Raw genomic sequence first — 23,236 nt, forward strand, 5'->3', positions numbered from 1 at the left:
CTCCCTGCTTTGTGCATCACAGCTATGGAGGCTTGTAAACAGCATCTTGTTCTCACAGTGGCCAACCAGATGCCTGTGGCAAAACCTGCAAGGAGGACCAGAGCACCAGAGTCCTCTCCCATCGTTTCCAGCAACTGGTCTTCAGAAGCATTGCTGCCTCCAACTGTGGAGGCAGGAGGCAGAGCATAGCTAGTGTCGCTAGTAGCCATTGACATCCTTCGCCTTCGTGACATTTGTCTCATCCCCTTTTAAAGCCATCCAAGTTGGTGGCCATCATTGCTTCCCATGGGAGCTTGAAGAAAACTTGAAGCGTCTCCACCTCCATCGTTCTGCCCGGACACTGAGGTCCAGCGCCGAGGGCCTTCTGGCAGTTCCCTCGCTACGAGAAGCCAAGTTACAGGGAACAAGGCAGAGGGCATTCTTGGTAGTGGCACCCGCCCTGTGGAACGGCCTCCCACCAGATGTCAAAGAGAAAAATAACTACCAAACTTTTAGAAGACATCTGAAGGCAGCCCTGTTTAGGGAAGCTTTTAACGTTTAATAGGTTATTGTATTTTAGTGTTCTGTTGGAAGCCGCCCAGAGTGGCTAGTGAAACCCAGCCAGATGGGTGGGGTATAAATATTAAATATTAAATAATAATATTAAATTATTATTATTATTATTATTATTATTATTATTATTATTATTATGTCTTTGATCCGTCCTGAATCTTCCAACTTTCATCTTCATTGAGTTCCAGTGCTACAAGAAAGGGAGAAAAACTATTCTCAATTCACTTCCTCCATTTCTTGCATAATTTTATAGGACTGTGTTCTATAAAACGTGTTGGATATGACTGTTAATAAAATAAAATAAAATAAAATAAAATAAAATAAAATAAAAAGACAATGCAGCACAGTCGAAGCCTTATTTGCAGTCCGCGCTGGGAGTGATCGTTTTGACAGGGCTGGGCCTGCCCTTGCTCTCTCTCACAGCATCAAGTTCAGCAGAGGTCTTGACCGTGTGAAATCACCACGCAATATTTGACATCTGTCTTTGGTGGCAGAGATGCACGCAGCTGGGAATGTGGGCACCTCTCCCTTTCGGTTTCCTTTGCAGCCTCCGCAGCTGCGAGGCTTGAAGGACCGACATGTCCTTCTTCTCTGTGGCGTTTTCTGCAATCTAACACAAAGGGATGCCCTTATGCCACATCTCCCTGGGCCAAGGAACTAAGGACAACAATGGGGCCTTCTATCTGGCGTCGGATCATAACGTCACTTCCGCCTCACAGGGTGGTGTGAGAGAGTTTAGCGGTTTTGCAGAGATGGCAACGTGCACTAGGTCTGTGTGGGGAATCACTGTCCTCTTGGGCCTCATAAAGAAGAACATTTCACCACAAGTTCTGCCACATGGCTGCACCTGCTGTGTGGTAACATTCAGGGTGGTGATTCAGACAACCAAGTTAACCCTGGAGGTAACCAGATCGATTGTCTGTATGGGTTCTCTGACAACAAGATCAACAAGAAGGCATTGTTTGGGCAGGCTCAGCTTTTCCCATGAGTGCAGCTCTCCATGGTGAGAAGTGGCACGTGCCAACATTCTCACTTCTGCTCCACTGAGTGATCTCCGTCCCATATGGAAGATGACATTCCAAACAGTCTGAGCTCAGATGCTACTGGACAGAATCCACTGTGGGCATCACCAAAGATACACTCCAAAGTGAAATGGGCAAAGCAGGCCATGTGAATAATGCATGAACTCATCTGGTAAGGGACGTCCTCTCCTTCCGATGGCCTGTCACATGTCAGAGCTCTCCTCTACTTGGAGCCCTCCTAGGAAAGCGAGCAGATCTGGGAAGCTCAATCTAATTATGAGGAGCTAATGAGAACCGACCTGCCCTTAAGATACCCAAGGCCGACTCCACGGCACTCGCGGTACAATCAGGGCACCTGACCTGGAATAGCAGGACAGCTCAGCAGGTCATATGGCCAAGGAGCCCAACTTGATTAGCGCTAATTCAATTGTGCCTGGGCGCCTTTCTTAGGCCCACCAAGGTAGTAGTACTCATCCCCTCCCTTCTTTCTCCCCCCAAAATTATAATAGCAGTTATGTTTCAAGGTGCCAAAGCACTTCGCATACTTTCTCTCAAGCGATCTGCACAACAACCCTGTAATGTACAAACTAGGATTATGATCTCCACATTGCAAGAGGGAGGACCATGGCTTACTCAAGGCCATTTAGTGAGTTTGTGGGTAAGGAAGGGCTGCCAGGTTTTAACTGTTCCAGTTCCAGGGCCTTCAACACTCGCTCAATACACAAAAATTAAGGAACTTTAAGCTTTCCTTATTATTTTATCCTCACGCCAGGAAAAGCTTTGTTCTATAAACTTCTATGTTGCTGTTAAAAACCGAGCTGAAGAGCTAGGAAAATGTTGGCAACCCTTCCTTCGCTGGAGCAGGAGTTCCTCCTAGCACTAACACGGAAATTATGTCAAAACAGCTGCATTCTCACTACATAAAATAACTGCACACCAGTGCAATGCACCTACTGGCCGTATCTGGCGAAATAAAAGGGAAATTTGGGGTTAGGTGGCACAAAGCAGGGCAGGGCATTGAAGGAGTAGCAAGGGGCTGCCACAGAGGATTTAGCAGCAGATCCTACATTCCATTGCTCATGGGAAAATATGAAAGAGGGTGATGGGGCAAGTCTTTATTTTGAAAAAATAACCATCTCCAGAATGCAGATGGTGCGATGGGAATGTTTCAGCTGCTGCCTTTCTCCCAGTCAGGCAGCTGTTGAAAAGTACAGGAGCCCAGTCAGGAAATGGGTGGGAATATTGCAATCAAACGGCAAAAGGGTTGTGGTGGTGGAATTAAGCGATGCGGTTAGGTAGCAAAATTCCACCATCTTCCTTTCACAGGGGATGCTGTGAGGCTCCATTATACAGAAACAATGCAATGACTCAAGGAATCACTGCTCTATACAGGGTGTCCCTCTCTTAGCCACCCACCAGCTGCCCATCGGAGATGTCAATGAGATAAGTAACTACACAACTTTGAGAAGACATCTGGAGGCAGCCCTGTATAGGGAAGTGTTTAATGTTCGATGTTTCGCTGTGTTCTTATATCTGTTGGAAACAGCCCAGAATGGCTGGGGAAACCCAGTCAGATGGGTGGGGTACAAATAATAATAATAATAATAATAATAATAATAATAATAATAATAATTGCCTAGGTAGGGCTGGGAAAAGCTTATCTATGAAGCCCTAGAAAGCCTGCCTGTCTGCCTGCCAATTTACATAATTCTGAGTTTGATGGATAAGCAAACACACTCCGTATGAAGGCAACTTCCTATTTTGCTTGCGAGAAGGGCTGCAGCTCAGTGACGCACACTGATGGTCCCAGGTTTGGGCCCTGGCAGCATCTCCAGGTAGCACTGAAACCCTGGGGAGTGGCTACTAGTCAGTGCACACAATACTGGGCAAAATGGACCAATGGTCTGGCAGCCTTCTATGTTCCTATCTCCACCTTAGTGGTGTGGCCGTTTTTAGACTGAAATGCACACTTTAAATAAAATAAGGATGGCCTCTCCGGTTAAGAGGCCATCTAGCAGAGAGGAATAAGTAAGGGGTTTTTGTAATGCTTCGCACCCACCCCTTGCTTATCTCAGGGCTAGTAACCAAACCACAAGCAAAGGAAGTCTAGAGTAGGAAGAACGGTGAAAAAGTAGCCCACAGATACCAAATCGCAGCTTGAGGGAATGTAGTACAAAATGTTCTGTACCAGACACAGAAAAGCAGAAGTGTGTGCATTTCTTTAAAAAAATTATCCAGCTTTCCCCCTCTTTCTTTTAAGAAAACTTCAAAGGGCTTATCCACCCCCCTTCTCCCAACCCCAAGTGGGAGAGAAGCTTATTAAATCACGCTGGGACTTTGGGTGAGGACAGCTGGCCTTGAGTCTGGCATATCAGAAGAAACTTTATAGAGAGAGGAAAGGAACACGTTAGCAACCAGCATCAAACACGCACAGAGTCATGCACAACACACCCACAGAAGGGAGGCACGCTCTGGCCCCAGGCAGGCAACGCATAGAAGGCTACCTCAGCAGCCAAGTGGGATAATCTAGCCTGGGATTCCTCTACACCTCCTTGATGGCAGAACGAAAGCATTACATTGTAAAGTCAAGGCTTTCCGAAGATAAACAGCCTCCATCTGGAAGGATTACAAAGGGCCTGGGCCACGGAAGGCTTAGAGGACATACCAGTCAGCAAGCTAGAGAAGAACTTCTGTTGCTTCCCTCAAAACAAGAGCAGAATAGGAGCAGGGAAAACTCCCAATTTCACCTCAATAAAATTAAGTCCAGTGGCAGCTAAGATGCTTCCACTAGTGGGATTGCTATCCACCGTTCACCTTCCTTTCTTTTGTTGGTGACTCAAGGATGCAGAACCTGCGACCCTCCATCTGCTATTGTCCTTCAGTTCCCATCAGTTCTGACCGCTAGCCAGGCTAGCTGGTGCTGATGGGAGTTGGGAGGATCACAAGGTGTCCAGCATCCATGATAAGACACCGTCATTCAGTCATTGCTATTGTGGATTTTCTGTTCTCAGACCACCTAAAGCCCAACTATTTTTTTCAGAAGAACGGAAGTCCACAACCACCATGGGTATAAAAGCCCTTTGGGCTACTCTTCCAACTGTTTAAGAGGTAGAGGTTTTTGATTTGGCTTGGTAAATCTGAAGAGGCAACATCTTCCAAGTCAGGCCACTTGGGAAAAAGGATCTATTCAGTGCTATTTTTCTAGAAAAAAGAGGTGCCAAAACTCATCACAAACGTCTCCCTTTTTTTTCTCTTATAATAGCAACCTACCTGAGAGGTGCTAGAACTGAGTTCCAGTGAGTTCTGGCTGGGAACCCCCCCCCCGTATTTACCCCAGAGTTGACATTGATCTTCCAATTTGTTTTCCCATTAGTGATTAGGCTTTATGGTTATCAGTGGTGTTGGCCTGTAGTTTAAAAGAGCAATATATGTGGGTCGCCATGACCCGAAACAAGTCCTTGCAGTCTTCACTAGTTCCCTCTGATGCCCCGTTTTCTTGAGAATAGTGAGGTTTACGTTCTGGGCCCCCATGTCCATAAACAAAAACCGTGTAAGTGGGGAACACCCTCTAAAAAGCCTCCGAAACACCATGTTTCTCCTGCTCTCCAACTTTCTCTCCACACAACTCTCGAAGTTCTGGGCCTGGCTGGAGGACTCACAGAAAAGAGGCTGCTGCTGCGCTACCCCACATGCCAGCTGCTAGGCAGGGAGGCTGAGCAGCCTAAACAAAGCCCTGCTGTACCTCCAGTGTCTCTGGGGCTTCCTTTGCCCTCACTGAAGTCCTCCTAAGGCTACAGGGAGGGTCTCCTCATAAGCCATGAAGAATCTCCAGCTGTCTGTCTCCCGCCATTTCCTGGTTTGAATCTATCAATTTGTTTACTTCCTGGCGCCACACGTATATGCAGTTGCGTGTGAGTCGGTTGTGCATAAGGGGGGGGGGGACACCTGTATAACAAATAAATGTCCACAGTCGCTAAAATTTTATTTATTACTACAGCAGCATCCCAGAATGCAGAAATTAAGCACAATATGCTCCTCACCTTCATCTGCATGCCTGATGTCTTGGGGTAATTTGTGAGTCTTAAGTGAATAGTTCCCCTTTGAGATTAACTTGTATTTGAAAATGATATATAGATGGTACATGACCCCAGTTAAACTTGCCAAAATATACCATTCGTCTGATAATAAATGTTGGAAATGTAAAGAAAATGAAGGAACATTCTTTCACCTCTGGTGGACATGCCCTAAGGTGAAGGCCTTCTGGGAAATGATATATAATGAGCTGAAAAAGGTATTTAAGTATACCTTCACCAAGAAACCAGAGGCCTTCCTTCTGGGTATTGTCGGCCAGAAGGTGCTAAAGAAGGACCGAACATTCTTTATGTATGCAACAACGGCAGCAAGGATACTCATCGCAAAAAACTGGAAAACTCAAGATCTACCCACACTGGAAGAGTGGCAGATGCAGCTGATGGACTATATGCAACTGGCCGAGATGACTGGCAGAATCCGAGACCTGGGAGAAGAGAAGATTGAGGAAGACTGGAAGAAATTTAAGATGTATCTACAAAAACATTGTAATTTGGTTGAATGTTAAGAAGGATGCTAGATTATAAAAAATTGGCCACCATTAAATTAGATTTATTTGAGGATAAGTGAGACTAAAGAAAATATAAAATTTTTTGGAAGAATTGCTAGATTATATTTGAATGAGTGGACACGAGATTGTAAACAAGTTGATAATTTGTTTGGAAAAACCTTTTAACGATGTAAATGGGAGCGGGAGATGCGAGGGAGTCCAAAGAAGTGATGAAACTATGTTTGTGACAGAAGTAAGATTGTTTATTATTTGTGCATTCATATTCAAAAACTTTAATAAATATTTATATATATATAAAAAAAGATTAACTTGTATGACTAACTGTGGCATATGTTCTTAAGCACCTGCAGGATCACGGCCTTGTTTCCTAGAGTTGACAACCCAGCTATGAAATCTTTCCCCAGGCTAAACTTGCTCTGTTATATATAAATACAGCTTTGTTAATTTTAAAATACCTGTCTGCCTAGAGGATATATATATATTGGACAGAGTTCTGGTGCTCTTTTTATATTAAGAGAGGCAAATAAAATATAATTAGTTTTATGCCGCCACTCCTCTGTTCCAGGATGGGAAATTATTCCAGAAATCTGATCTTTTGCAAGAGATAATAAGAGGCCAAGTTATTATTATGGAAAAGAAAAGAAAACCACACCTACCCACATTAAATATCACACTAAAAAAAACTGTTCACACATCGCAGGAGGTCACAAATATAAGAATCGCCTTGATGAATCAGAAGAAAGTCCATCATTGGGTATGTTCACACTTCATGCGATAAGTCAGAGTTGCTGGGTTCTTGTGAATGACAATGATTTGGGGAAGAAAATTTTCCATTGCTTGAATTTTGACACAGAAGATTTGCTATGTCTTAAGTTCATTCATAACAATGAATGGCTGTCAATTACAAATACAATTATTAGGAAAGATTAACATTTCCAAAGCTGTAATTAATGTTTTTTTTCCAGGTGATTATCACAAGAAGGATGTGAGTCAGCGTATATGCACAATTCTTCAGGTTGCTAAAATATATTGGTGTGCCAACAATTTTCAATGATTTGCATTTTCTTAAATAAGAACAATGGAAGATTTCCCCAAAAAACCCCTCACACATCACTAGTAAATGAGCACTACGGTTGTATACATAGTCCAATCATTCCTTTTTTTCTCCCCAGCACAAGCAGGAGAAATAAACCAGGAAACTGCATTTAAGATAGAGTCACTATGATGTTCACATTTTGTTATTCCTTTAACAAGTCAGGAAGGATCGCCAGCCAGCCTTGAGCCACGGTTTTTTATTGGCTTGCAAATCCTAGCTTGATGGGGAGAAGCAAATCATGACATCAGGTCCAGATGTGACAGGAAGCCAAACTTAACTGCAACTTCTGGTTTTGTTTCTCTTGCTCATTCTAAGCAGCAAAGTGGGTATGATTTCATGGAATCATAGGGCTGGAAGGCACCCCAAAGGCCATCTAATCCAACCCCCAGCTAAAGAATCCCAGGCAGATGGTCATCCAACGCTTGTTTAAAAACTACCACCTTCCAAGGGAGTACGTTCCACTGTCAAACAGTGATTGGTATCAGCAAGTCTTTCCTACTATTTAGTCAAAATCTCACTTCTTGTCATTTGAATCCATTGGTTTACACCCAATGGATGTAAGCATTTTCTGTTTTCTGGAGCATGTGACAGCCTTTCATATATTTGAAAATGGCTGTCGTATCAGCTCCAGTCTTCTCTTCGCCAGCCTAAGCACACCCAACTCCCATTGGGTTGCATGTTCACAATAAACCAGGGTAAGCCAGTAATTCTGGTTTAGTGTAATGTGCAAATGTGGCAGTTCTGTATTCAACAGTAGATGCCAAATATATCTGAACACCTACAACCAGGACAGGAAGGCAACAGCCCTCTCCTATTGGCTGTCTCTGCACCTAGTATTCAGAGGTTTTTGCTGCCTCTAGATCTGGACATTCCATATAGATAGATTTGGCTGCAAAACACAATAAAAGAACCGATAATGGGATGTGGCCATAGCTAACATCTAAGTATAATACTCAGTAGATCTTTTAGAGGAAAACGACTGGGAGGCAATTATATGCATGTTGAAAAGGTTGTCATTTCTCCGAGATGAAGGATAAAAACAGCCGCTACTGATTTGCAAATGTTAAAGGGGTGTTTATTTTGAAATGCTAATTTTAACCACTGCTGTGGATGAGTTGCCAACACACTGCACACACAGCATGAGGCAGGGTGTAGCTCAGTGGCAAAGCATCTGTTTTGGATGGGGATGGTCCCAGGTTCAGCCCCCAACTTCTCCAGGAAGGACTGGAAAAGATTTCTGCTTGAAGACCTAGAGAACAGCAGTCGGACAGCAGAGTAAGTCCCATTTAATTAAATGGAACTCACCTCCAAGCAGACCCTTACAATATTGCATTGTAAGCCCCGCCCCCATGTGTGCATTGTTAAGCAAACTAATAATTTGCTCCGGAGAAGAGAAGGAAGGAACGTCCAGCACCCATTGTCATTTCCTGACATTGAAATCCCAGCTAGGGAGTGGGGGCTTTGCGCCTACATCTGCCATTGGCAGGACTTAAGAAATTCTGCTTGTAACCATATGTCTGATTGTTTAAATGTCCCCAAGCTGAGCCTATCAGTCTTTTTTTTTTTCCAAGCTCTGGAGGATTATACTTTGGGGACTCAAAAACGGCCGGGGAAGATGTGTAGAAACACTACAGCCTTAGAGGTGAGAGGAGAAAAGTATTTCCCCAAAAAACTTCGCAGTAGGGATGGTTTTGCAGTACCTTTAGTCACTGTGCAGGAAAATAATATTTGGGAAGTCTTTCTGTATAGACTTCAACTAGAGATCCCTTCAAAGAGAGGAAGTGAAAACATAAGAAGAGCCTGCTGGATCAGGCCAGGGGTCCATGCAGTCCATCATCCTGTTCTCCCAGAGGCCAATCAGATGCTTTTGAGAAACTTGCAAGCAGGTTCTGAGCACAATGGCACTCCCTGTTCCTGTGGCTTCCAGCAACTGGTATTCAGAAGCATTGCTGCTTCCGACTTGGAGATAGAGCATTGCCACTGTGGCTAGTAGGCACTGACAGCCTTTATCCTTCATCAATTTATCTAACCTCCTTTCAAAGCCATCCAAGTTGGTAGTCATCACTGTCTCTTGCGTGAGGAACTTCCATAGTTTAACTATGAGCTGCATTAAGTACATTCCTTTGTCTCTTCTGAACCTTCCAGCATTAGGCCTCACCGCATGTCCCCAAGTTCTAGTATTATGGGAGAGAGAGAATAACTTTTCCCTATCCGTTTTCTCCATGCCATGAAGAATTTTATAGTCTTCTATCGTGTCCTTACTCATTTTTTCTCAAAACTGAAAGGTTGCATCCACTGCGACTGTTCCTCATAGGGGTGTGTACTTTGACAGGGGGAGAGAGAAAAAACCAGACACACTTGATCAGGGAGACCAGGGTAAACCAGGATGGGTTATTGCAAACAAGGCCACCAACATTCAGGGTGCACAGATAGGCTGAAGCTAAATTGCAGCAGGTCATGTTTAAGAATGCTTATGCAAATTTATCCCCCACCACATGTGTGGATGGGTGTGGGTGGGTGTGTATAATTGCATTTATGAGGTGTCCAGACCTTGTAGTTCTCAACAAGACATAGAGCCTTGTTCAGCAGGGCAAACAGCGCCCATCTGAACAAGGAATTGCTGGTCTCAGCCTTCCTCCATACCAGGGCAAAGAGTCCAGCCCTGGCAGGCAGAGGCTGCTGCTTATCTGTTCACTAGGAAAGGCCTCAGAGGTCTCTCTAGGCGTCTAACTAGTGGATTGGACTAGTTGTTACTCAGAAATCATAAATGCCGCACTGACTTCTAAAGTAAAATATGTTCTAACTTATATTATGGCTAGTGCTGCCACATATCTGGAATTTCCCAGATGTAGCCGGGATTTGTCCATTGAAAATGGCGTCCAGGCAGAATTTTTGAAAACCAGCTAAAATGTCCAGGAAACCCCGGGCGTCTGGCAGCCCATATCGGAAGTGTTGATTTTTTTGGCAATTTCCCTAAATAATAGGTTAAAAACCTCTCTTTTTTGGAAGTGGGGAGGCAGAGAAGGTCCTCCTTTCCTTTCACTCTGCAGTTTTAATATGAAATCTTAGGCGCAGTATCACGCCCAGAGCTCAGAAACTGCTCAAGCTAATGATATTCCCTGTTGCAAAATGCGCCTATAAACATGGGAGTTTTGAACACTGACTGCGCAGCAGTGATGCTCGGGCATACATTTCTGATGCCGTTAGCAGGGAAACAAAGTACAGACAACTTATGCTTTCTTGTCCTCTTGATCAGCAAGAAACAGCCGAAGCCGCTCTCCATGCCTCTGAAAGCTCAGCTGCCACCTGCTTCTGCATTCTACGAATCACCCATATTTCAGAAGCTTTGACCATAATAATCAGAAAGCATTATGGGAAGTGTTTTGTCCGTCACAATGAACAAAAGGAGCTTCACATGAATGGCAAATCTGAGATGATGTATTTTTGCCACTTAGTAGCCTGAATTAATCAGTACATCCTCGTTCAGTATTCTGCAACGCATTTCGCTATGGGCCTATGTTGTACTTTGGCAATAGTGCGTTGACATTGTCTTTTCCAGAAGTGCTTGCGCTGGCTTTGGCTTAAACAAATAAGATACCTAGCATAATTATTTCAATGGAATGATGTACCTATGATTAAATTACAGTTACAATAAGCCCCTTGCTATTCTACTTGTTTTGTTCGTCTGATAGGTCAAACGGCTGTGGCACCCATAATCTGTGAAGACAAGTGGCGGCAATCTCTTGTGAAGATTGTTTGGGTTGGGGATAACCTATGACGGAGTTGTTGTTTTCCCTTCCAACAGAAATATGCCTTATGCTTTTAATCTTCCTGCTGGAAGAGGAAACAGATTGAGAATGGAACCACGTTAATTAATTTTGTGTCTTTGCTTCATCAGCTTTTATGGGATGCGACTTCTAAACAAGCCTCCAGACAGCATTAAATGTTCAGCATCTCAGGCAGAGAGAGATTTAGTTTACCCCAAACCATTTTGCAACAAATGGTTTCGCATAACGGGAAGACGGAAGATGTGGGGGATTCTGAATCAGCACTTACTGGCCTATGGGAATCAAGTGTCCTATCTCTTCCCCCCACCCCAACCCCACACTACAGCTCACCCCTGCTTTGCAGGGTGGGGGTGGGAATGATTCACTGACATTCCTTGGATTAGTGGGGATGGGTGCAATCAGCTGTGAAACATTACTTCTAAATTTACAGCAGCATCCAGTTCTGCCTCAACACACATGCACAAAAATAAAGGGGGTTTGCAAAGAATGCCAAAGAAGAGATGCGGTTTGCTAAAGAGCAAAAGTTAGTACAAACAACTCACCATTGTTCTACCCCAGTGGTTTTTCAAACCGTGTTCCAGAGAATGTTGGTGTTGCTTGGCAGTGTATCAAGCGTTACTCAACGAGAAGATTAGTGATGGTAGACACTCTCCCACCACTGACTACAACGACTCATGCTCGTTGTTACCAACCTGTCCCAATACAGTGGTACCTCGGTTTCTGAGCATCTCGGAAGCCAAACATTTCTGTTTTTGAACACGCCTCGGAAGTCGAATGGCTTCTTCCGCTGCGTGTTTTTCAATTTTCTCAATGGACATTGCAGACAGCCCTTTGCACCTTGGTTGTTGAACGTTTCAGAAGTCAAACGGTCTTCTGGAACAGATTACGTTCGACAACCGAGGTTCCACTGTACACAGTGGCTTGGCAGTGTTGGGTGCCTTCTAGGTGCACTATTAGTTTGATGAGATTGATGAGGCCCAAAGGGAAACAGCGCCGGTTGTGACAAATACAGGTCAGAATGGAAACTGCTGCCTTCTTACATCCCTCATGGCAACCCGTTGCTGCTCAGGAGGACACTGCAGCCTACAGTGATGGATCATCACAAAGGACAGCTGTGAACAGAACTAGGGATTTCTAGTACTATCCAGAGAAACTCCTGACTGGGATGTGATGTGGGGAAAGTTGCCTTGAAAAGAGAAAATCTGAAAACCACTTTTAAAACTTGAAAAAGGGATGGCTAAATGGACAGCAGAAGAGCCTTAAGTGAACCACAAGTGACCCGAATGAACTTGGGAATTGGAAAGAAGTATATTTATACTTCAAAACCTCACAGACTTTGTTTTGTTTTGTAAGCAAAGCAGCGGTTATTTATAGCTCAAATTATAAGCACGCCAATGGAATCGTCAACGAGGTAAACCCACCACCACTGGGATCCATCCAGACAATGCAACATTAATCCTGGGCAATATTAATAAAGACGGGTAAAAAAAAAAAGAAAGGAATCAAAGTTCATAGCTGGGTCACTTGACTTTCAGCACAGAGAAGGAAAGAGACACGGGCAGTGTTTGCACACACTTACACACACCTCTCCACGAATCGAGGCGTATTTGAGCAACAAAAAACAGTTGCGATAAATGTCAAGAGGGAGAGGCAGCTTGCTAGTATCACACATTCTTTGCCAACAGCTGTAAAGTGGACCCAGGCAAGAGGAACGCACAGATGCTTCTTTTACGGTTTGACGAAGTTGCTGGTTATTTACTGCTGGATGAAAAACACCAAATCCTGCCTAAAGGATGTTACTGAACTTGCCATTTGAAACACCCAATTTTGGCTCAGCTCGATGAGTTTGTATTTGCATGCAACTGCCCTGGTTACTGCACATTAATGATGCATGCAGCTCCTTGCCCTAATGACATTTTTGGCATTCAAGTCCCCCTCCCCAATTGAGAAATCTGAAAGTCTAAAATCTACAACCCCACAAAAAGCTTCCACGGGCCTAGACAGCTGGCTTGGAGCATTTGCTTGCTTGAACGACAGCTGGATGTTACTTTTTTTAAAAAGGGGGTGGTTGCAGGGACTCTCAAGATATTCTTACTACAACGCTACAAAAAGACCTTTGTAGGCACAAACCCCACTTGTGACTCTGGAGAATTTCATGACTCTCAACTATCCTAGCACACCATAGGATGCAAATCCTCACTGACGATTCTGTCCCAAGGTTGAGGAGTTGGTGGGGTTATAAGAAATTAGGAGTGCAGGGCAGTGGCCAAACAGCTGGTTTTAAGTATAGGACACCCCATAAAAATCACTACAGTGGTACCTTGGGTTACATACGCTTCAGGTTACAGACTTAGCTAACCCAGAAATAGTACCTTGAGTTAAGAACTTTGCTTCATAAGGTCAGTAGTGACAAGGAAAGGCTTCAAATGCAATATTAGACAACCGTGGTATCTGAAACTGTTTTGATGCAAACTGAAAATATTTTGCTGCAAATTACCCTAGGCAAATCATTCTAATTTACGTACACAGATAACCCTCCCTCCCCAGACTTTTTTCCAATTAAAATTGGAAGATTCAGGGAATGCTCTGTCTCCAATATCCTCCAGGGCAGGAGCGATGATTCTAGCGAAATGCAAGTTTTATGGGAGAAGGTAGTTGTTTAGATAAACTGGTTTTAGATTTATTTAGAGCTGTATTGGTTTTATTTTTATTTTTATTTATTTTATTTATTAAATTTGTATACTGCCCTTCATCTGAAGATCATGGCGGCAGTTAAAACTAGCACCTTTAATTCTGTCCAGAAAAAAAACTAGTGAAGATCTTCAAATAATGGCAAATGTGGGTCCCATGTTCAGTAACCTGCCTGACATTTACTGATCTTTGCAATTCACACTGTGAAGAGCTTAGAACAGGAACCTTTTAATGCCACTCTGTAAAGAACTATGAGTGCTGAATGCTATATGCGCCAATCTGGTATCAGTCAGAATTTTTATAACTTTTTCCACAGTCTGTAACAGACACATTTTGGTATTTCACAGCTGTTTTGCAAATAAGCTCAGATGTGTTATTTAAACAGTTGTTACTGTCCCAGACCAAAGGCATAATAGACTGTAGAAACCGAAATAAAGTTTGGAAAAGTAGTATCAGAAGATCTTTGAGAGCTACCCTTCAAAATGCCTACTCCAGAGGGGTATTTCTTTGTAGAAAGAAACCTATGTGAGATTGTGTATTTTTCTGGCAGTTGCAAGAGAAGACGCACATTTGTTTGTGGTTATCACAAGCAATAATTTACACAGGAGGTAAGTATTACTTCCTACACAGAATGATTTCAATGTAAGAAGCAGGATTAAAAACACCACATTTATCTCTATTTTGTCTCTTTGTCTGGGGCTGAGGACACAAATGGTTGAGAGAGACTCCCCCTCCCCCAAACAGTGACTGCCACTCTCCAACTCCCTCCCTGGGGCCTTTATTAATAGCCAGAAGACAAGCAAGTCCCAACTCATTCGTGAATGGAATTAACAAATGTTTTTGCAATTAAAGCTGCAAACATTTGCGTGGGGCTCCAGGAACAAAGGGTGTCTCTGTTGCCAAGTGAATAGGATCCAGTATCAACTCTGCCTGCCTGGCCAACCATCACATTCCTGATTCCCTCATCCTCTGGAAAGGTGGGGGTGGTGTTTGAGTTATGGAGAGAGTTTAAGGGAAGCAAGTTCCCTTATTTCTTATTGGGGTGGGGTTCACTGTCATATTCTTCAAAGCTACCAAGACAAAAAACAAGTCATTGGATTGGGGAGGGGGGGAAACACGCCTTTCCCTCTTATTTTATAATTAAATCTTGGGGTTGGGGTATTTGTGTGTGTGCATATATTTTGAATACACATACAAAAAAAATTACATGCAGATGGGAGTAATGAGTGCTAATGCCAATTTTTAAAAGCGACACGTAACTTTTATAAAAATGGTGACCCACAATTTCCTTTTTTCTACCTGTATTGTACTAAAACAAAGTCTAGTCACTTCCATCATACCCCCTACCCCAACCCTAAAATAACTACAGGTAGGTACCCTGTTGGTCTGCCATAGTCAAATAATAATAATAATAATAAATCCTTCCAGTAGCACCTTAGAGATCAACTTGGTATGAGCTTTCGTGTGCATGCACACTTCTTCAGATATCTGTTTACTTGGATGGGATGGACTGAGCTAGTGAGAATCTTTGTTACTACTTTATTTTAAATGCAGGGAACTCACCCTCCCCCCCCCAACCCTTTCCCTTTTGTCTCAGTGTTTTTCAGATTATAAACTCAAGGGCAGGGACTATCTCATCCTTGACATTTGTAAGCAGCTCTGGGAGCGTTTTGGGGGCAGAAAAGCAGGATCAAAACACTTTAAATAGATAAATGCATTTTTAAGTGTAATAAATATGTGGGGGGATGGGGGACTCTCAGCTGCAGAAATGTTTCCAAACCTTACACCCCGTTAACTTTTAACTACTTTGTTAGTACAATGTCTTTTACTCCAAGGCTGCTCTGAGGTTCCATACCACACAGACATCAACATCTTATTTTTAAGTACGGTCTTATCAGCACAGAGCACCACCAAAAAAAGGGGAAAGACTTTGTCTCACCACTTTAAAAAAAGTGGGCTAAAACTTTCCCTTTCATCCCTCCCTTCTAGTTTGAATAAATGTTGCTGCCCTCTCCGTTGCAAAACTCAACACCCCCCCCACCCTAAAAAAAAACCCTCCCCAAGCCACACATTTGTGAATGCAAAAGCCACCCTCAATAGCCTCTATTGTCCCAGGCAGTCTTCGCTCCTCGATGATGGGAAGGGTGCAAAGCTCACGCATGCCCCCCGCCCTGCTTACACAGCAGCCCGGCACCCCCGCCCCTTCAAATTTCCAACTCGTGGCTGCTGAAAACAATGATGGGCGGGGGAGGGGGCTGAAGTATGATCTCCCCACCCCGCTGCAAACCGCTCAGCCTCGTTATCCCCCACCCCCGCAAATAAAAACCGGGGTCCCTCTAGGCAAAGCCCCGCCGCCCCCAAACCCCGGACCTCTCCCGCTCCCCAGCCGAGCGAGACTCACGGAACATGGGAAGCAACAGCAGGAGAAGGAGCGCCCGCCGCCTGAGCGCCATGATGGGGATGCAACTAAGCCGTCCGCCTGGCCGGGCCGGAGCTTGCGCATTCCCCGTCTGGCCAGGTCCCAGCGCCGGGTGGGAGGAGAGAAAGGGAAGGAGGGAAGGAGGGAGCGAGCGGAAGATGCCCGCCTTAGTAGCGCTCGGCTGCTCGGGCAACGGTTGCTAGGAGACAAGAGATGCTGGGGCTCCGTTGCCTCGGCAACCGCATCCACAGTCGCGCGGAGGGGCAGGAGAAGCCTGGAAAGGATGGATGCGGCGGTTAGCTCCATGGGTTTGTTTGTTTCTTCCAAAGCCCCCCCAACTCCCACAAGGAAACAGTTTGGGAGCCTGGGCCCTGGGGTCGCGGGGAGTAACGGAGTCGAAGCGAGTGGTTGAAGGTACCATCGAAACAGTATCCAGGTGACAAGAGATGCTAGGTCCGTCCCAGAAAGTGACCAGGAACTTAGGGAAAGTAGACTGTGAGAACTGGTTAGGGCGCTTTTGCTATTTGTTATTACGGATATTAATATTAATCATGCATGTGTAGAGTTAAAAAATAAATCACACACATGCATATTTAGAATAACACAAAAGAGCTTGTGTACTTGACTTGAAATTGTTTAAATTGTTTTTATATGTAAAATGGTTGTTGCCCCCTCTATGTTTCATTGTCCTTTATTGTGGCATTGCTTTGAGATGCTTCATAGGAAGCAACTAATAATTGTAAAAAATTAGTTTGAATATCATCCTAAAACTTATTCCAGAGCATCACAGGAGCCTTTTCAGAAGAAATTAGATGTTTAATGTGGTTTAGTTAATTACTTTTATCTCACTTCTCTACACAAAGGGTGTTTCCAATGAGGAGCTTAATACTGCAAACAGGCCGTTCAGATGTTGCAAACAGGTTGCTGTCAACAGGTGTGTGTGTGTGTTAACTAATCATCCCACCCACCCACCCACCCACCCTGATTTCCCTGGAAAGAATAAATCTGGATTAAATGAGGGAGTGGGAAATTACAGGCTGACATTTTGATGGCAATGATACCATCAAAATGGTGCTGCAAAAAAATAAATAAATGCATCCTTGATAAGCACTGAGCTCACAGTAAACATCTATCTAGAAGCACCCAAATTATTCAAGAGGAGCTTATAAAATAGAACCTGAAATACATACCATAAAAGAGCAACAAATCAGAACAAATCAATAAATACCAATCCAAAATACAGACCCAGTATTGCAGTTGGTAAAATGTTAAACACCTATACAATCTCAGAATAAGTAACAGGCTTCTATTCAGCAATAGGCATGAAGGAGAGTTGCATCTAAACTTGACTTTCTGTAAGAAGCACATATTTTTTACAAATTATGGGTTAGTCACATTTCATGTGTTCCTCATGTTTCATTTCATAATAGATACTCATCAAAGACAACATAATGCGTCAAATGGCCATTTGGGACAGGAGTCCTATAGAACCTGATTTTTTTTCCTGTGTAGCACTTCAACCCTGCAATGTGAGAAACAATTCTAAAGAGTGACTTTGAGCATGTGCAGTGTGCCATTCTTTTAGCTTATCCTTAATTAAAAATAGAACTAATCATCACACATCTCAGTTTATGGAGAAATGACTCTAAATTAAAAGACATTATTTCTTGAAAGCCTTGAGGTCCAGCATATCTTATTTTAGAAATTAAGCATTGCTTACTAAGAATAAAATAGGATTTTATGTACCTATCTGATAAAGAGGATTCAAATATGAATGGATGTCAATTAACAATTATAGTCTCAGGGAAAACAGACCTGATCATAAGGATGTTTTTATACCTCATATGATGAAATGAAACTATTCAGCTATTTTGTACAAGTTGTAATGGGAGAAGCAACATCACTTGGCAAAGGACTGACTATGGAGAACAAAGGAGAGAGAGAGAGAGAGAGAGAGAGAGATTCAGCCCAGAGACAGTTGAAGATAAAGCCAGGGTCATTTGCCTGTTCAACTGGGTGTATGATAACAATGTCAATGGTCAAGGAAAAAATATGAAGAAATGAGAGCTTGGGAGGAAATATTATTAGCTAAGTCTTACATGCAGATTTCCACTTTCCCATCATGGATATAAAACTTTCAAATAAACAAAATTAAATGAGTGTAAGGCTGCTGGCCCTTGAAATCTCATCAAATATTAAAAAGTTAGGAACTGTAGAGAAAGATTAACAAAACTGATCTATTTTAGTAGCATCTAACATGCAGTTCCTTACAGGGTTAGGTATACAATTACAGGCAGCAATAGTCATTTGCATCCCAAAGACCCACTTTTTGGAGTACAGACAGTGTAAACACATCTGATCTCAATGTTTACAAGATCTAATGGCGGAGCTAAGACTATTCTGGCTCTTATCCACAGCACACACAAAAACGGAGACTCCAGAAATATGATTGCACAAAGAAATGAGCAGATTTTGGCTTGAGGCTCTGCTGCACCTCAAGAGCCAAGAATTAGAAAACTGTCCATTTGGGAGAGCTGTTTTCAAGTCTTCCCTCTTCCATATGCTCTTTGTGAGGTCTTGGACCAGTTGTTATCTCTAGACCTTAGTTTCCCATCTGAAAAATGGTTTGCAGGTTTGTTGCAAGGAGGAAACATGACAGAGATTATTGCAATTCCATCTGAAAATTTTTAAAAAGCAATGTGTGATAACAGTACCAAAGAACTCATTTAAACTAGCCATAAAAAATAGCCAACTCTCTTCCCTGTGATCTTTCTTTCTTTCTTTCTTTCTTTCTTTCTTTCTTTCTTTCTTTCTTTCTTTCTTTCAATGTGTAGATTAATTGGCCACAAAAGAGTTTGATTTGGTCAACTTTCTTTAGACAATTGTTGTTGTTTTTTGGTATTTGCAGAGAATTATTGATAAGACTAAGCCAAGAAGTGCCTCACAGTGGCAAACTGAGTTTCCTTTAAAGTTTTGCTGCATAGACTGCATTGTCATGGCTTCCCATCAGCTTTTTTATGGCTAACTGAGGTTTACTGAGGCAGCATCAGACTTCTTTCCCGTGTTTGCTTTCATTCTCCACTTGCAAACTGAAATCTCAGTTCATGATAATCTGCACAATGAGGCCCCCCTTTCTTCCCAACCCTATACTGCATATAACACCAATGTCTCACAACAAATGTAACTGAAGAACCTGAAGAAGGAGACAGTGCACGTGCTTTTGAAAACGAGGGGAAATTATTATTATTTTTTAAGAAGAAAAGGAGTGTGTGGCAGCCCCCAGTATTTAAAGAGCCCCCACCCCATTACATCATTAGAACCAGAACATAAACCTATGAAACTAGAAAAGAGAAAAAAAATAATAATCATCAATGTTTGGTCCAGATCCTAGATACTGCACCCTCACTAAAGGAGAATGTATGGATGATTCTCTAAATGATTGTAGGATGGCGTGTATACCTGAGCTTATGGCCTCCAATTCTCTTTATCTTACATGCTGCTTTATTACAAAAATGACGACTAGACTACTGATCCTAAACTGAACAGTTAGTTGCCCAACCACCCCCTCCAGAACCCACTGCTCTCAACTGACTCTCAACTGCCTCACATTCAAACTCCCTTTCAAATCCTCATCCAATCATCACTCACCACCAGAATTCCACAATCTCTCTTTCCCCCTCCCTCCCTTCTTAACATTCCCATAATAATTCTGATACAATTACCTTAATAACCCTATTACATTCAATATTTTATACACGCTGCTCCCTGTAACCATACTGTTAGAAGAACTTGAGCTTCCCATTCCTGGTTCCTAGGAAATGGGGGTGAGCAAACTGCAGGTTCTCCATCCAGGTGTCTTCCCCCAAACGATCCTGGGAATTGTAGTTTCCCAGAGGTTCTGTGGATTGTAGGTCTGTGAGAGGGAAGCCACAATGGCACGAATCATTTCGGGTGAAGTCATGTGCTTTAAAGGCGCATTGGATGCTCTTTAAAACATAGCATCAAGTGCCAAATCAAAAGGTATATAGGGAATGGAAAATATTTAAAGAATATTTAAAAACGTGCTGTACGAACAATAAGATACTTGCAGAAATAGAGTGGTACTGGTAACCAAGAATTACATAAAATACAACAGTGGATTATATATCTATATACAAAACACAATAATACGAATCTGTGCAAGGAATACAGATAATACAAGTAGTATAATGAGAATTATTGGAAGTTATATATTTTAATCTGTCATGTAAGTGTAATATATTGTATTTGTTTATGTTTGTTTCTATTCTTTTGTATCGTTTTCTGTTTTATATGTTATGTAATCCATGTATATTTGTTTATGTGAAAATTAATAAAGATTTTCTTAAAAAACAACAACACATAGCATCAAAGAATTGTAGAGTTGGAAGGGATGCTGAGGGTCATCTAGTCCAACCCCCTGCGATGAAGGAATCTCAACTAGGTGATCCATGGCCGATGGCCATCCAAGCGCTGCTTAAAAACCTCCAAGGAAGGAGAGTCACTGCTTCAGGCCCTAAGGGCCTCTGGAGCAGGAGAAAACAAGCTTGCTCCATCCTCCATGTGACAGCCCTTTGTTGTTGTTGTTTAGTCGTTTAGTCGTGTCCGACTCTTCGTGCCCCCATGGACCAGAGCACGCCCAGGCACGCCTGTCTTCCACTGCTTCCCGCAGTTTGGTCAAACTCATGCTGGTAGCTTCAAGAACACTATCCAACCATCTCGTCCTCTGTCGTCCCCTTCTCCTTGTGCCCTCCATCTTTCCCAACATCAGGGTCTTTTCCAGCGAGTCTTCTCTTATCATGAGGTGGCCAAAGTATTGGAGCCTCAGCTTCACGATCTGTCCTTCCAATGAGCACTCAGGGCTGATTTCCTTAAGAATGGATAGGTTTGATCTTCTTGCAGTCCATGGGACTCTCAAGAGTCTCCTCCAGCACCATAATTCAAAAGCATCAATTATTCGGTGATCAGCCTTCTTTATGTTCCAGCTTTCACTTCCATACATCACTTTACTTATTGAAAGAGCTGCATGGTGTGGATCTCATATCAGTGTTATGAGAGTGTAAGCAATACATTTCTCTCTCCCCTTTCTCCACATCATGCAGAATTGCAATGGTAACCAGAAGGATGGAGTTTGCCTTGCATTGCCGGGGGTTTTACTAGATGACCCTGGGGATCCCATCCAACTCTGCCATGCTATGATTATATATCAAGCAGCTAAAGGAACAAAAATATGCTTCTGAAACATTTGGGAATCATAGGAACTCTCCCCACCAGTAGCTTCCAGCAAGAGCTTGCATCTTCCTTAGGAGAGAGGCAGTCCAGAACAAAGGAGGAAAGGCTCAAAGTTCAGGTAGGTTGAAATGCCAATTGAGTGCCCTATACTATAGGAATGCTTCCTTCCAGTGTCTCCCACCCTCATGTGCCAGACTGGTGCTAGCATGGCTGGGAGCTAGGCGCCTGCTGATTCTTCCATTTTCTTTGCCTTTTCCCAGCATATACTTTGTTCTGGCCAAATCCCTGGAGAGACGTGACGACCCTCAGGTACTGGGGCAGAAGGAAGGAAGGGGTCCTTGTGAAACACGTTTGGGGAGTCTGTGGCTTCCAGCATGTGCTTTTCAGAAGCATGGCTCCCTCCAACAGGGGAGGCTGAGCATAGCCATCACGGCTAGTTGCCTTTGATAGGCCTCTCCTCCATGCAATTGTCCAGCCCTCTTTGAAAGCCATCCCATTCAAGGTGCTCTTGTGGTGCATCTGATTCTCCTATGCTTCCTTGCTCCCGCAAGATTCTTTGGTTAACATCTATCTGGGCTGGAAAATATTAAAGAATCAGAGGACTGGTGAGCTTCCCTTGAAACACAACTGATCAAAGGCAGGCAGATGTGTTAGCATCTTGATAAATGCTCCCAAGCTGATGGAGAAGAGAGCAGTTAAGCGGTCAGTGGGGCTCCAGGCTGCCGGTTCTGGATTCCACCACAGCCCTTCCATATTGCCAAAGAAATCAATGTAATAATAATAATAATAATAATAATAATAATAATAATAATAATTTATACCCCACCCATCTGGCTAGATTTCCCCAACCACTCTGGGTGGCTTCCAACAAAATATTAAAATACAGTGGTCTGTTAAACATTAAAAGCTTCCCTAAACAGGGCTGCCTTCAGATGTCTTCTAAAAGTCTGGTAGTTGTTCTTCTCTTTGACATCTGGTGGGAGGGTGTTCCACAGGGCGGGTGCCACTACTGAGAAGGCCCGCTGCCTGGTTCCCTGTAACTTGGCTTCTCACAGTGAGGGAACTGCCAGAAGGTCCTCAGTGCTGGACCTCAGTGTCCAGACAGAACGATGGGGGTGGAGACGCTTCTTCAGGTATACTGGACTGAGGCCGTTTAGGGCTTTAAAGGTCAGCACCAACACTTTGAATTGTGCTCGGAAACATACTGGGAGCCAATGTAGATCTTTCAAGACCGGTGTTTTTGGTCTCGGCAGCTGCTCCCAGTCACCAGTCTAGCTGCCGCATTCTGGATTAGTTGTGGTTTCCGAGTCACCTTCAAAGGTAGCCCCACATAGAGCGCATTGCAGTAATCCAAGCGAGAGATAACTAGAGCATGCACCACTCTGGCGAGACAATCTGCAGGCATATAGGGTCTCAACTTGCGTACCAGATGGAGCTGGTAAACAGCTGCCCTGGACACAAAATTGACCTGCGCCTCCATGGACAGCTGTGAGTCCAAAATGACTCCCAGGCTGCGCACCTGGTCCTTCAGGGACACAGTTACCCCATTCAGAACCATGGACACAACAGTTTTTCCCCTGCACCTCCTCCCCATGATCTCTTGTGGGGCCTTCTCAGACATACTGTATGCTGTGTCTGAACCAGCAGATCCCACCAAACCAAGTAATCAAGGACCCAGTCAAAAATCAAGGACCACAGTCATACCAGAAATAAGCAAAATAACTACTGTAAACAGGTACTAGAAGACACCCCAGAACTGGCCCTACTGAACACCTTCCAAGATAACAATCCCTACCCACACTAGAAAGAGCTCATAAC

General features: G+C 43.5%; 1 protein-coding gene across 1 annotated transcript in view; it reads right to left on the reverse strand.

Annotated features, from left to right (window-relative positions):
- JAM3 (junctional adhesion molecule 3) overlaps positions 1 to 16,321 on the reverse strand; it is a 42,030-nt gene extending 25,709 nt beyond the window's left edge. Inside the window, exon 1 of the mRNA XM_081843232.1 lies at positions 16,151 to 16,321. Coding sequence (XP_081699358.1) covers positions 16,151 to 16,202 — 52 coding nt within the window. The 5' untranslated portion in view covers positions 16,203 to 16,321. The remainder of the gene's footprint in view (positions 1 to 16,150) is intronic.
- Between the last annotated feature and the right edge of the window lie 6,915 nt (positions 16,322 to 23,236).

The sequence above is a fragment of the Podarcis erhardii genome (genome assembly GCF_964252035.2).
Source record: "Podarcis erhardii genome assembly, chromosome: 16".
Lineage (NCBI taxonomy): Eukaryota > Metazoa > Chordata > Lepidosauria > Squamata > Lacertidae > Podarcis > Podarcis erhardii.